The sequence below is a fragment of the Agelaius tricolor genome, unplaced genomic scaffold, assembly GCF_023055355.1.
Source record: "Agelaius tricolor isolate 1412-34295 unplaced genomic scaffold, bAgeTri1.0.p SCAF_4, whole genome shotgun sequence".
Taxonomy (NCBI): domain Eukaryota; kingdom Metazoa; phylum Chordata; class Aves; order Passeriformes; family Icteridae; genus Agelaius; species Agelaius tricolor.
Window position 1 is genome coordinate 17,836,031 of NW_027269264.1, and position 16,411 is coordinate 17,852,441.

At 39.3% G+C, this 16,411-nt stretch overlaps 1 protein-coding gene across 4 annotated transcripts in view; it reads right to left on the bottom strand.

Moving 5' to 3' along the window:
• SPIN1 (spindlin 1) overlaps nucleotides 1-16,411 on the bottom strand; it is a 70,582-nt gene that overhangs the window by 29,268 nt on the left and 24,903 nt on the right. For all 4 annotated transcript variants that reach the window (XM_071424782.1, XM_071424778.1, XM_071424779.1 and 1 more), the window contains one exon: nucleotides 2,872-3,100. In XM_071424782.1, the coding sequence (XP_071280883.1) occupies nucleotides 2,872-2,923 (52 nt within the window). In that variant the 5' untranslated portion in view covers nucleotides 2,924-3,100. The remainder of the gene's footprint in view (nucleotides 1-2,871; nucleotides 3,101-16,411) is intronic.

The window sequence follows — 16,411 nt, forward strand, 5'->3', positions numbered from 1 at the left end:
TACAGGTGATCATTAGATTTAGAAGTGTCAATTGAGTTAACACAGAGTAATCACATCTTACTTTACAGTCAAATATACAGTACATTAACTTTTTTTAAAAGGCTGTATTTCTCTTATATTTGGGACAGCAATACACTAATTAGAGAGACAGGGAGGCACACTGCCAAGAGCACCTGTCTGATTCACAGAAACTACATCATGGAAAGCAACTCTATACTTTGACAAACTCCAAGAGTCTGCAGCCATGTACTCTACTGTTGTGTAAAAATTAAACATCTACCTCGCCTTCTTTGCCCCACCTTCAATCCTACCTCTTGTTTCTCAAAAAGGAACTACATACAAATTATGTTTCCCAGAGAGAGATTTCAAAAGCCTAGATATTATAAATCACAAATACCTCTTCTTTTACACCTAGTTAACAATCTATAAAACCATTTCCTTCTTAAGCAGACAGACAGGACAGCTGAAAATTGTCTTTATCAACAATGCTACCAACCTGCAGTTCCACTGATTGATAAGTCTCTACAACAGGATGAAATCAAAGCCAGTTGAAAAATGCTTTGTTAATGCATCAAGTTTTGCCCTATATGAATCTGTGACACTACCACCAGTTTATCTCTAACCTCCAGACTGTTTTTTGCTACCTACCCATATATGATCCTAAAATCCAACAATTTTATTATTTTACATTATTAACATATCCAATATAAAATACATAGACTATTTCCACTCTTTCACTGTATCTTTTTATTTTTTTTTCTTCCTGATAAAGACTATATTACTGCTGTATTATTCAATCTCAGATAACAGAAATTTTATAGGCAAGACTTAAAATTCTAATTTCTACTTAAGATGTAGCTATTCTGGAACCCTATGTGCTGTTTGTAAGTTTCTTGGAAAGCGGCAACCACCATTAAAAATGGAAGGCAGTAAATAAGATATTTGTATCCATAATGCTGTAAAGCTCAACAAATCTCATTAAAAAGTTACTTCTTAAAGTACAACTTTTTTTCTTTTTTAACAGCTGTTCTAGGTAATCTCAGAGATTCTCTTAAGTTTACCTAGTTCAGCCCTATGATGGGGGAAGGCACTTTTCACTAGATCAAGTTGCTTAATATCCCTTTGAACATAACCTTAAATATTTCCAACGAGGAGCCACTCACATTTGGGTAACCTGTTCCTGTGTTTCACCACACATACTCATTGTAAAAAATTTCTTCTGTATACTCAAACCTAACTGTACTCTCTGTTTAAAACAATTGCCCCATGTACTGTCACTGAAGGCTTTGGTAAATAGCCTTTCTCTGTCTTCCTTGTAAGTACCACTTAAAAACTAAAAGGTTTCACTTCCTGGAGCCTCCACTTTTCCCGGCTGAACAACTGCAACTCTCAGCCTTTTCTCATGAGAGGAGCTCCAGCCATTTAGTCACTTATGGCCATCCTCTGGACCTACTCTCTTTCCGTCTGAAGCCATTTTCTCTTGTCCTGTCATTACAAGAGCTTGTAAATAGCTCCTCTACAGCAATTTTTGAAGTCTCCTTCAGGTAACAGCGGGCCATAATTACGTCACTTTGAGGCCTTCTTCTCCAGGCTGAACAACCACCTGTCCTTGTGGGACAGGTGCTCCAGCCCTCAGATTATCTTCATGGCCCTCCTTCTGGACTCATTCCAACTGATCCACACCATTCTTATATTAGGAGCCCCAGAGCTGGATGCAGAACTCCTGCAGGTGGTGTCTCATTGGAGTGGACTAGAAAGGCAGTAACACATCCCTCAACCTGCTAGTCATGCTGCTTTTGATGCAGCCCAGGATGTGAGAGGCCACTGGGGCTGTGAGTGTCTGCGTGACCATGACCCTGATGGGTCATGTTGAGCTTCGTATTTGCCAACACCCCCAAATCCTTCTTGTCAAGGCTGTCTTCAGTCCATTCTCTGTCCACGATATACTTGTGCTTGGAATTGCCCCAGCACAAATGCAGCCTCTGGCACCTGGCTTTGTTGAACGTCCCAAGGCATGCAGGGCCCACCTCTCAATCCTGTCCAGGTTCTTCTGGATAGCATTCCTTCCTTCCAGCATGCTGACTGCAACACACAGCTTGGTGTCATCAGCAAACCTGCTGAGAGTGCACCCAATCCCACCATCCCTACCACTGAATAAGACGTTAAACAATGCTGCTCCCAATACTGACACCTGAGGAGCTCCAGTCATCACTGTCTCCATTTGGTTACTGAACCAAGCATTTAAGACTTTGCAAGGGATCTCTCCTTTGAAACCCTAGCTCTTACTTGAAAGATAACTGCATTACTTTTGGAATCAGTACATGTTTCAAATAAGTGACAGCAAATTTTAACACAGTCTCAGGTAAAATACAAGTTTGAAAGTCTCCAAAGGGTTACTGAGAAATCCTCCAGTATCAGTTCCACTTTTCAATGAATCAAATGTGTACTTGGCAGCACCTAAATCATCTATTGCATAGGTATTTTAGAAGTTATCTGAGCTTTCCCAATTGCACTTGTCAGTTGGTTTCTTGAGAGTTTCATAAAAGCTACAATTCACAATGGTTGGTGATAAAAAATTATGTTGCTTTCCCCACACAGGTCACTCATAAATAACTTTTGACACAACACAAAATAGGACAGTCAGACCTGTACTGCTACATTTACATTTAAATTTACTACTTAATTTTTTAGTTTGTCTTTTCAAGCCACGATCTTCTAGAATAAAAGCAAATTTTCTTTTAAAACAGGAATGCTGACATCTAAAATTATTAACATGTGCAGAAAATCATTCACATATTTAAGAAGTCAGTAAAGTAATAATGCTTTTCATCCATTAAAAGCAAAGAAAACCATTCAGAAAGAACACCTCACCTGCATCAGCTCTGGACCGCTGACCTGGTGATTTTCCAAATGGGGTCTTCATTCATCTGTGTTTAAGTGAGCAGCAAAGCTGCTGGACTAGGGTGAAAATCCAGTTCTTTCCAACTTCCAGGATATCTTCTTTTTAGTCTTAGGATGAGACAACCACTTATTAATCCACCATTCAATCAACAACTTGTCCTTCTTCAAATGCAGAAGATGCTTTTTCAATTATAGTTCTCTGAAAAACAAAACAGATGAAGTTTATAAGTAGCTTGATTTTGAAACAAAAATATTCCATCTTAACCAAGTCCCACCTAATGTTTGTTTTCATATGCAACAGGATATTCCTTCATATTTTATTATTCTGAAAATATTCAGCAACACAGGACATATATGGCTAAACAAATACAAGGGCTCCTTCTTTTATCTCCTAATCACAGTATATTTCCAGGTCACTATGTCAATTACAAAGACAAAGGAAAGCTTCTTAAAAACCATTGAGCTTAACACAGGGAGGTATGACTACTAACTTAGAGAAACTGTATTATCTTTACTGGGTTAAAGTACCATCTAAGTATCTAACCAATCTATTTGGTTAGAAATAATATGCTCCCACTCACATAGCAGAATAACTTTGCCTCACACAAGTTTAAAAAAGACTGGTGAAAAAAATGCAACACAAAAGCTTTTAAAAGCACTGATTTCACTGAAATGACTGCTCATACCAGCAATTTGTTGAGCAGGTCAATAGTTCATAGATCTGATGATTCACAGATCTCTTTAAGTTTCTGGCAATTCTTTCCACCTAAGATCATCAAATTCCTAAAGCACTTAGTCATCACATTCCTCTAGATAAGGGAGGTAACTGAGGACAATTTTTAAATACATTTTTCAGGATTTAATAACAGAAAATTTTTACTGTGTGAAAAAAATCTAAGCATTACAGGTTAATTTATTTCAGAATAACATTTCTGGGCCAGAAACACTTATCTATAAGAATTCACTACTTCAGTGTTGCTTACAAAAGAGGCAAGTGAGATCAGATCACTTCCTTAAGAAATGTCACTGCTAATCTGTGAGAGATGAGGTCGGTCTAATCTGTGAGTCAGCACTGTCTTCCCACTTTTACTTCAGTTTTGGAAACTTGTCAATTTTCATACAGGGGTTAAAACCTGAAGAATGCCCCTAACTAGTGATCTAGACAAGGGAAAAAATGTAGCTTAAGCTAACGCCTTACTGAATAATGGAACATAAAGGTGACAAATCTTGAGGTATGGTAAAACTGTTACACAGAAAAATGCATTTACATCTAACACTTGACAATTCTTTCATGAATTGTACCCATTTACTTCTTGGAACAATACAGCAACAAAGAGCAATACACCTAGGAAAAATCGGTAGGGAGCAATCTGCAAATTTTAGAAAGAACTAACTTAAGCAATTTACAGTCAGGAAGTCATAAGAACTTGTGAAATTAAAAAATTATTTACAGAAACATACCAGTTTTCCACATTTCATCTCATCCTGAAATCTACCAGTGTATACCCAACAATGCTGAATGCTACCATGGCAACAATATTCAACAATATTCCAACAGGAAGCAATTAGTTTGCTTAACTACTTTACTAGAAATACAGCATAAGGATTATTTTTCTACTGAACTCAGATGTATTCTCCTATGGACCAAAACACATTAATATAGAACCATCACAGATTATGAAAAACCAACTCTAAAATCGTAGCACTTCTGTGATATAGTACCATGCTCAGTCTCACAGATACCTCATAAAAATACAAGAGATAACTATTCTCCTCCAGAAAAGCTATTAGTTGAGAAGTAACTGTAATCTTGTATTATATCTTCTGATCTAAAAACCCCCACAAAACTAAAAGAACAATCCCTCCAAAACATAAACCAACCATCACTACCTTCACAAATCCACAAAATGTGAAAAATCTTCAGATTTAGAAAATAATACACCCTTTTACAGTAAGCTGTTGAACTATTATTCAAGGGAAGTATATTGTAACACCAGTATTACACACTTCCCCCTCACAAGATTTCCAATTCATAGTGAAAATATAAAGTACTAGATATTTTGATTGCACTGCTTATGCAGTTATGTATAGAAAAATAACTAAACCACAACAAAAGATATGGTTTTCTACCAGTTTTTTTAATAGAATATTCCCAAATTTGAAATCATGCTTTGGAGACAGAGAATTTATTCATAATCCTTTTAAAGTCACAATTAATTTGCTAGCAATTAATAAAGTGCTTCACTATGCTCTCTGAACCAATGGATGGACACAAGGCTACTGAAGTTAAAACCAGATTTAGCTGCTTAAACTGATTTTCTAGAAACTAAGCCAGTAACTGTTACCAGTTCAAAGCCCTACTGAAGATGAAACTCTGCTTTCCTAACACTAGTATTCTGAATTCAATACATTTCACTTGCATAGCAACAGTTTTGAAGTTACTAGCAATGAGGCATAAAACCTCATTTTCTGAAAACAAATTGATGCACTTTAAGAACACTGAATTTTAAGAACATGTAAGTTAAGTCTTTGATTACAAATACACTAAACTCTGTATAACTTAGGATTCCTAAAAGTGATAAATGACAAAATATCAGACTTAATGCCAACATGCAAATATCTTGATATCCTAATACAGAAAATCATAAAGAGAAGATAATTAAGTCATAAAATGAAAAATCTTTTACTGCAACTCTTAAGAAATGTTATGCTTCACATAAAGGTAGGAAACCCAAAACCAAAACACACTTCTGATGCACTCAGTCGCAATAATCTATTCTGTGTAGAAAGAGCAGATATTCCTTGTTTGGCAATATGTAAGATGACCTATGAAACAATCAACTTTTTAAAGTCATTCTGTTGATAGTGGCAGATACACTAAAGTACATCCAACATAAGTAGGGGTTTTTTGGATACAAAGTGACACATCCAAATCAACTTTACAGACGAGTCTTTACAGTGTTACAGACTGTCAGTAACTTCTGGAAGAGAAGTGCGACTGCCTGCTTGTCAGACACCCATTTCTTCAACACCCAACAGCACAGGTCATGATCAGTGCAGCTGAGGGTTTCACTTAAAAGACAGACATTGTTTTGACTTGAGAGCTGCTACTCACCAGCCCAGGTGTGTTGCTCATCTGTTTTTACAAGCCTTTCTACACAAAAGCACACTTTAGGAAAAAGTGTGGAAATTGAAGACTACTTTGTCTGATAGTAGCCTAATTATTGCAGAGTGTTTCAGAGGCTATTAAGTGTTAGATTAAAAACACTAGCATTACAAATTGTCAATCACACCAGTTCTATTTGAGAATAGTGGAATCATACTATCAAAATAGTATCAAAATAGGCAGAAAGACATGATATAAGGACAGAAAAAAAAGTCATGAAAAAAAATGTTTTGCAATATAAAGGGAAATTATGGAAAAAACAACATGCACAGACTTCTTACTGTGAAATATCTTATCCCCTTTCTAAAAACTTAATTGTTTACAAACATTAAAATGTTTATATGAGCTTTTAACTCCATGAAAATAAGTGTAACGACCTAAATTAATTCCCTAGCTTAAATTTTACTTAACATTCATGTCTGTATTTCCATAAAATTGCATGCATTTCACTGCAACACATGGCACAATGCTGTTTAGTGAAAGCTTCATTGCTCTGCTATCCACTGAAGAGGGATGCAAGCAGACAAAACCAATGATAATTAATGCTGACACCAAGCATCACAATTTTAAGTGCTTCACTCCTAACCAGCATATTTAAATTTTACCATCATGAACACAGAAGGAAGTATTTGCTGAGGAAATGCTTTAGGGGTAGAGAAGTTTGGAAAGAGAGGAAGGGTAATTGCATGTATTGCTTGCATTTAGATGATACAATTTCTGCCGAAAGTGGCAGGCTTGCACTTTCTCAGCTCTGTTCCAGCTGTCAGAGCCACCAGTGATCAGGCCTTCTGGCACCACCTGGTGGGCTTTAATATTTTTACTTTGCTATCTAAAACACTTCTGTATACAACTCACTGAGAACTTCCACTGCTAGCTGCTCAGGGGAGGACCAGTGCTTCACAAAAATGTTCTGGGGAAGGAGTCATTCTAAACTGAAACGCATAAACTAAATTCCTTGGTAAGCAATTGTGACTTCCATAAATTAGGTCAGAACTACTGCTATGTATTTCAGATGAAGTAGTAGTATAGTTTATTCCAGCACTAACAAGCTGGATGAAGAATGCTATTCAGCATGTTAGTCTTTTATTCAGACTCCCTAATCCTTACCATATGAGCAGAAAGGATCATGCTCAGCAAGTCTCCTGCACCTACCTCTTCAAAGGCAATTTTACTGTTAAGATTTCTCCTAAGTAATGATTACAATAAAAATATGCTGGTTTTAGTTTGTTACTGTTGGGTTTCTTTTTTCATTACCTAATAAAAAAATCCTAAATGCTTTCCTGTGGTACAAGAATTCAGCAACTCAAATTACAAATTTTTGAAATATCTTACCAGCTGAATCAGTATATTAGTTATTAGGAACTTCTTTTATTTTATACTAGGGATTTGTGTGGGTAGTAAGATCTGATGTCTGAGAAGAAAGTACAGTTACAGTACATGGAATCTGAAGATAAAAGTGATTTGCAGCTGACAACTATGGAAAAAATACTTTTCAGAAACATGTTTATGAACTGAAAGACTCCAAATCACGTACAACTACCACTCCACTATCATGGCCTCTGCAGTTTTACCTCTACCCAGAGAGGTGCTGTCTACAATTGTACAGAAACAAACAGCACTGGTGTGCAACTGTGTATGCATATACACAAACACACCTATGCCACTGCACTGGTACTGCTCTATGGGGCTTTGACCTGGTCTAGGGAAAGAAGTCCCTGCCAATAGCAGAGCAGTTAGACTAGATGTTCTTTAAATGCCCCTTCCAACACAAACTACTTTCATGACAGATATAAAACTCACAAAATTCAAAATTAACTCCACATTGCAATGCCATAGTGATGAACTGCAGATTATTCAGGAGAAGACTAGAAGAATCTGAAATTTGTGCACACTGTCTTCTGTTGTCAAGGTGTCTTTAAAATTCAAGAGACAGAACACTGCAATTTCTAATTATTTACTAAAAAATTTTAGCATAAACAAATGGGCAAGTTATTTACCATAATGAAAAACAGTATAAAAAGGTTTGCTGGTAAGTTCTTGGGGCTGTAGGGAGGGGGTGGAGCTCAGAATTGCATGGGTGTGGCTATTCTATAGCATCAACACGAGCACTGCAGGGCACCGCCTTGGGGGAAAGAAAAGGTAAGTACCCCGCAGAAATGACACAACTTTGTTTACCTCTTTTCAGAGAGGTTGCTGGAATCAGCTGAGTGGACACTGCCCTCTCTTGCCACTCCTGATCCATTCCTGTCCCTGAGGAGAATGCAGCTCTGGGTGTCAAACACAGCTGAGCCCAGTGGAACAGTTAAAAGCCCTGGTGCTGCTTGGAACCTGTGGAAACCCAGGGAACCAAGCCCTAGCAGAGTGAAGAGGGCACAGGTAGAGGCACTGGGGTGGCAGTCAGCCACGGGGAACAAAGCAGTGGCATAGCACAATGTGAATGATCCTGCTTTCAGGGGTCTGTCACTGTTTTTCATTGTCTCAGACCTGCAGGACAGGGAGAGCCAACTGTGGGGAGAACCTGCCATCTTGTCTTTGTCCTAGCTGCCACAGAGAACTACATGGAGGTGGTGAACATCTGGTTTTGTCTATAATGCACCTTCTCTTCTTGTATACTTTTGTTATAATATTGCTGCTATTACTGTGCATTTCTTATTCCACTGCTGTTCGCTTTCACTAAATTGTGATCTTAACCCATAGTCTCTGTCTTCATCAGGAAGAAGGAGAGAGGCTTATTTGGAGTTTAATTTGTGGCTGGTGTCAAATCACTATTCATTGGTGCCCACTGTGAGCCACAAAAGGGTTGAAATAACTTTGATCTAAGAATCTGTCTTATTAGGTACAAAATTCGCTAGTTACAGCTGCTCTATTTGTTCACGGAGGTGTGATATTTAACCCTGCATATATTCCTATACATGCTCCCCATGAGGCTATTTTTAGAATAGGGAGAAGGATCAGGATTGCTTTGTTGCTGTACTGTGTGACATGATAACATCAATGGCAATAAAGGTCATCTGGGATGTGTGTTCAGTGCTGTTCACTGGTCCTGGCCTTGGCTGCTACCTCTGAGGATTCATTACTAATAACACCCAGCCTGTAGAGGGGCCAGAGAACAATGATTTTTCTCAGCCTTTCACCCTTTTTTCCTCCTTTGAGCCTCCTACAACAGTTTTTGAGAATCTTGAATTCCATTTGGATGTTAAAGAAAGCATATTCTAATTGCAATGTCTGCCAGATTTCTTCAGTGCAGTCTAGAATAAGTGAAATTTAGAATAAATTACGTCTACACAATGTTTTGAGTCAGCATAGACACATTTAGGGAAGCTGCTCAGTGAACTGCCCTGAACAGTCTGAGTAGTCTGGGCTGAACAGTCATGACTAGTATAGGATGGTGGATAAAATAAGCCAGCTTTTAAAGGAGCATGCTGCTCCAGTGGTTTGGAAGTTCACCCCTGAAAAAGAGGGGACCTTGATAAAGTGGCAAAATATTTGAAAGAAAAATGCTGTGACAGCTCCAGAGAGGCGTAAAGTTATGCAACTTGCTGACACTTGTCAGACACTGCTTGTGTGTCTGACAGCATGCCCAGGGAAAGGAGAAGAAAGCAGAGCAGCAGGCAGCAAGGTGACTCAAACTGCAGCTGAACCAGAGGAACAACCCATGCCAGCAGCAGCTGCCCCTGTTCAGAAGAAAAAATTCAAGAACAAATCAATTCACATGGTGAGGAATGAGGATCCTCAAAACCAGAGGAAGAGACAGGGCTGGAGATAATCGCCTGATCCCTATCCATGGGTGAGCTCTGAGATACACAAAAAGATTACAGCCACCAGCCTGGTGAGCCCTACTCACCTGGCTGCTTGATATTGGGATATAGTGGCAAATGGTGCAACACTAGATGGCAATGAAGCCAAGCAATTAGGATCCCTGTCCTGGAACACAGGCATTGACCAGGGGATTTAGAAAAGACCAGAAACTCTCAGTCTCTGCAAGTAACTCCTGCCAAGTCGGATGGAGAGGTATTTTTGCACAGATGACCTTTTAATGCACCAACACAAGTGGAACACCATGGAGGCAAGGTATCCAGTACCTGAGAGAATTAGTTGTAATGGAGGTAATCTGTAAGATTCAAATAATGAGCAGTCCCCTATAAATACTGATGAATCCAATGTGCGCAAAACATGTGGTGAAGTTCCTAGAGAGTGTGCCAGTGTCACATGCCAACTCACTGGCAGAGAAGTCCTAGAGGGAAGGAGGAAAAAAAAAGCGAACAATTTGGCTACCAGACTCCAGCTATATAAAGAAACTATCTCCATCTGTGAAATGATTGTCCAAGAACTTACAACAATGTAATGGGAAAATTAAAGAGGAACAACAACAACAATTTAAAAAAGACTACCCAAAATTTAAGGAGGAAATGTCCCATGCCCTGCCAGTACAGATCAGAGCTCCTGCTATTAGGCAGCAGGTGCTCCCCAGCTAGAGAGAGAGAGGGTACACACCACAAGGTAATCTGTGGTTCTAGATGCATGACCACTGAGAACACGTGAGGAAGTAGGATGGAAAACCCACCTCTGTTCTAGCAGCACTTCTGTTGAGATGAAGAATAAACACCACATTAAACTCTTTGATAATAAATGCAGCTCCCGTTTTCCTTGGGCAAGACCTCAGAGCGATTAAAAAGGCTGATGTTACTTCTGATCCTCTTGAAGGGACCTCCAGGTCATATTTACAAGAAGTAACAAGTACCATGACCAGACCAAGAGATGCCCTGCCTCTAAACAGGAGGGGGAAAGGAATGATCACGTCTACTGGAATGTGGATCTGATGCCCCGGTACATAAGACACATAAAAATGTAAGGCTTTAATTGGCACTAACACACTGATGCCATCAAGGTATCTTGGGGCAGAATCCATCTCTCTTTCTGGCGTGACAGGGGGATCCCAACAGTTGACTGAAGTAAGCATGACTGGAAACGAATGACAAGAACATTCCCTCAGGAATCTGTGGCTCTGGGTGCCAAGAAGAGCAGAGTCCAGAGGAGTTGAGTGGAGATGTCAAAAGTAGTGTCACTGGTTCAAGAAGCCACCAGGAATGATACAGTGGTTCAGTGTCACATGGATGGCCTTGCTTTTCAGGGTGTTTCTGCCATTGTTTTCTGTTGTCTTGGGCCTGGGGACAGGTAAAGCTGGCTGTGAAGAGCACATGCCATCTTGTCTTTGTCCAAGGAAACCCCACAGCACTGAGTGCAGGAACAGCCACCAACCTGTCTTTACCCTGGTGGCCAGGCAAAGGTAAGTCATGGTGATGAACACCTGTTTTTGTGTGTAAAGCCTTCTCATTTTCTATACTTTTGTTATCAGCATTGCTACTATTACTGTATGTTTCTTATTCCACTCCTGTTTGCTTTCAGTAATTGTTATGTCAACCCATAGCGTCTGCCTTTCCCTCCTCTCTTACTAGAAGGGCAGGGAGAAGAGACGTGTCTTATTTGGAGTATAGTTTCCAGCTGATGTTAAACCACCACAGTTATGAAGGTAAGAGTAAAACCAGGAAAGCTGACATAACTTAGGAATCCTAAAATAAATTTGGTAACACTATTGTAGAACAATAACTATGAACAGTAATTATGTTGAAGAATTATCCCAAAGGTTTAGAACTACATGGGTAGCTTTAAAAAGGGTACTATTCTTTCAGAAGGCTGCTATCTCAGGCAACAGTTTGAGCAAGTTTCATTAAACCTATCATCTTTTAGCACATGTCCTTACCATAGCTCTCTTAAAGTTAGGAATGGTGATCAAGGTGAAAGGTGTATTTATTTTGTTTTAATTAACTTGAAATACTAGTATGCTCTTACAAGATCACATGTAGATGGTAACCTGTGAATACTGCATTCAAAAGTTCTTACACACATGAAAAATAAAGATGAATGGAAAGAACAGACAGAGAGAAATGCTAGAATTGCAATTTCCATTGTTTCCTATCCAGCCTTTTTACTTTCTCAATTAGCAAAATGTAGCAGTTAGAGAACCCAGTAGAGTTTGTGCTTTACTTCCATTTACTTCCATAACATTTCCTTCATGTTATACCATTAAAGCAGCTTTCTCACTAAATCCAGTTCAGCATTACAATGGGTGTAACTTTAAATAAACTCTGACAGTGTGTATTTGGGTTAATTTGTAAATACAGCAGTAAAAACTTCATTAGAGCTGGGATTACAAAACAGTACTTTAAACAAATGGGCAAGTTATTTACCATTATCTTTTTTAATTTCAGAGACTTAATAACACCTTTATAGGATCAGAGTATTACCTTGCAAGACTAATTTTCACAACTCCCTCACTACACTTCTAAACTGCAATAAAAGCACCAGTGAAGAGGTCAGGAGGGCACAGGATTCTCAGTCCCCATGTTAGAATGCAGCCTGTTCTGATTTAAGAAAAAAGCATTATAGGCTGAATGATAAAAAGATGTTGTTTTCACCAAGCTTATAAGTAATTTTTGGTGTCGACATCTACATGTATTTTAGCATACCCTTACATATATTACCTTACGCTTACATATATTTGTATGCACATGTATTTGCAGTATTCCTCATCATTGTGGGAGATTCAAGGTACTAAAAATAAGAGTCTTCTTATCTGCATTAGAGCACCCATTCATCAACAGCATGAAAAACCAAAAAACCCAAGGAAATAGGACCTTTCATGGTCTACTGAGAAACACCAAACATCCAGAACACAGAGTAATCATGTTAGACTCTACCATGCAGGAGAACTGCTTAAAATTACAGGAAGAACACATTAGATCACATTTGATAGCAAGAGTGGATGTTCCTTGAAAAGCCCTGGATTCCTGGGAGAAAAATCAATTTCAGAATTCTAAGCACTATGCAAATAAGGACAGGGTTTGTCTTAAAATGTTCACATATAAATATGTATTGTAGTTTAAAATGAGTAAAATCCATAGGTGAAAAAGTGCCTGTGAGATGTGGAACTTCCCCATTGTTTTCCAGCCCAATATAAGAGTCAATAGACCTAACTAGTGCCACATCACTGAAATTGATTACTGAAGTTCACCTTTAGGGACTCAAGGTCTTTCCAAACAGCAAGAAGTACTTTCCTGAAAGTTTAGGTATCTAGAATCCAGTGCCTACTCTTCTGAAACATAGCAAGGGGTCACTTTCTAAAGTGTCTAGATCCTACTGCATACAAAGAATAGAATTATTTCAGACTTTCTGGACAACTACGAATTAAGATTATGTCATCTTGATTCTCCTCTGACTGGCTTGATATTTTATGCCACACCTCAGGATATAGCAGAACATGAATGTGGAATTCTGGCCTCAAGAATGCTATTGTTTTCACCTGCCATTTGGGTACTCCTCGGAAAGATCATCTGGCTTGCTTCCTTTGTGGGTCCTTTAGTGTGGAAGGTAACATTTTCAACATACTTGAACACAAAACAAAATAGCAAGTATATATGACCACAAAACAACTACTTTTTAGCTTCAGGGTTACAAAGGCCCAGGCTGTACCAGCCTAGGCTTTTGGGGATTTTTCTTTTGTTTGTTTTTTGGTTATTCTTTATAATGGGGAAATGAAAAAAAACCAAACAACCCTTACTACAAATTGCCTAAAGAATACTAGCAAACAAAACCAGAGGTTGAAGCATGATCCATTAGAGACCTGGAATTATCAGTTCCTTCCACGCGGGTAAGAATCTCAACATAACCTGTGAAAAGCTCCATTGTTAACTTGCATTGTCTGTCCACATACTTGAACAAATCACTGTGTAGGAAACTTTAATATGCAGTTATTGTAAGGAAACCCTACTGTAGAGGTTCACAGAACTGTGAGCTCAATGTACAGACATTTTCTCATAAATAGATTTCTTTTTGAGGGCTCTTGTAGCTCAAACACAGATGGAAATTAAGCTTCAAACTACCACTTCTCTTCCTCCAACAGCTCCAGTGAGAAAGGGACAAAAAGGCAGAGATTATGGATTGAGACAACAATTCATTAGAAAAACAGCAATGAGCTAAGGAACACAAACAGTAGTAGCAACAATACTAATACAGCAGAATAGAAAAGAGGGTGATCACATGCAAAAAATGCTTATAGAAGTCCAACTGACCCAGTGTTACCACGTCCAGTGACACACAGATTCCTTAGACAAAGGAGAATATCGTAGACTTTACCATAGCCACCATCTTCTTCCCTGAGCCCAAGACAATGAAAAACAATGGTAGACAAATCATCTTGGGAACTTTAGGAAGGAGGTTGACACACTTGAATGCATCCAGAAGAGTGCAACAAGGCTGGTGAAGAGCTTGGTACACAAGCCTGATGAAGAACAGCCGAGGGAGTTGGGGGTATTTGGCCTGGAGAAAAGGAGGCTCAGGGGTGACCTTTATCACTTTCTACAACTTCCTGAAAGGTGGCTGGAGGTAGCTAGGGGTTGGTCTTTTCTCCCACAAGAACAAGAGGACACAGTCTTAAGCTGCACCAGGGGAAGTTTAAGTTAGACATTAGAAAAAATTCTTCCCTACAAGAGTGACTAGGCACTGGGATTGTCTGCCCAGGGAAGTGGTGGAGTGGAGTCACCATCCCTGGATGTGTTTTAGAAAAGACTAGATGTAGCACTCTGTCCCATGGTTTAGTTGATGAGGAGGTGTTATGTCATAGGTTGGACTTGATAATTTCAAAAGGTCTTTTCCAGTCCAGCTCACTCTGTGATTCTGTCTCCACCCATGCTCCTTCCTCAGGCCTAAGACAAAAACCATAATGTACAAATCCCCCAGCTGGACTGCCCACACACTACTCTGTTGGCTCCTTTGCTCTCCTGAAAAAACAGAACAAAATAAAGGCAGTTTTGCATCATGTTCCCTTTTTCTCCAATTTAAAGCCATGCCCTCTAATAATGATGTGGGTGCTATAGAATAACCTGGCCCTGCCCACACAGTTCCAGGTTCCATCTCCCTCCTGGCAACTGTGATGAAATTAACTCTGTCCTAGCCAAAATTAGGACAAGTGTGAAATTAAGATCATAGAATAAGGATGGAGAATTACAGATCAGAAGTTTCAATGTGCCTTAACTGTTAACAAGGGAGGGAGTAAGGGAGAATACAGAGGATTCTGTATTGGCATGCTCTTTCTTTTATTGGTGGTATGTATATGAGCAGTTCCTTCCCATGCATTTTACTACAGTGGGAATTTTTGTCCTGATGCATTAACCAGGATGTGCTAATCAGATCTCACCTCTGCCAGGCCTAGAATTAGCATGTTCATGTTGCAAATTGTCTCCTTCTGTACCTGACCTCAAGTTTCCACTGTGATGATTTTACAGACAAGTACCTTCTGTGGTCTTGACAGTCTGAGACAGGAAACTGTGCTCTTTAAGTCCTTACACCTTACACCCCGTGGCTCAAATACTGCCCTCCAGGGACTTTGTTCTTCAGGTCATAGGTTGGCCACAAGCATGATGTATACGAAGCAACAGAAGAAGAAAAGACAGAAGCAATAACATGAACAGTCATACAATGTACAGTAGCTATCCAAATCATTAAAAATGCAAATCCAATGGCAATCATCAACCCAAGTCTCATTAGCCACTTCCCCTACCCTCTGAGTCCCAAGGATCAAAGTACTGACATAATCCAGGAACTGGTACTAACTCCTAGAAAACTGTCTTGGTCTTGGAGTGATCGGCAGCAATTTCTTTTAATTCTGCCTTGGGCTTTTTCAGTCAATGCCACTGCATTGTGAACAGTGATATAACATTCAGTTTTATTAAGATTTAACATTCCACATACCCCTTGCTCGCTTAATAATAACATATCTAAAGCCCTTTTAGACACTTTTTTGGACTTGCAAGTTAAGGTCTCTGAACACATACCTCATCCAGTCACTGAGGGTATGTATCTTCAACATAAAAGGTTCTCATGCAAAACAGAAACCAGCTCTCATACAAAAGGTTCTCATGCAAACACATCAGTCCACTGGGCCCATACTCTATTTCTGCAGGGGACAGAGTACAGCTCTGAAGAAGGGCAGAAGAAGACAGGGAGAGGGATCCTTCCTCACTCTGGGCTTCTTGGTGGTGGGCATCCCCAAGTCGTTCTTCCAGGGGTACCACCTATATGGTCCAAGTTCACACACAAAATCAAAAGGTTGGAAGTGACCTTTAAAAACATTGAGTCCAACCCATGCCCTAACACCTCAGCTAGACCATGGCACTGAGGGCCACATCCAATCTTGTTTTAAACACATGCAGGGATGGTGACTCCACCACCTCCCTGGGCAGGCCATTCCAATACTTTATCGTCCTTTCTGCAAAAACTTCTTCCTAA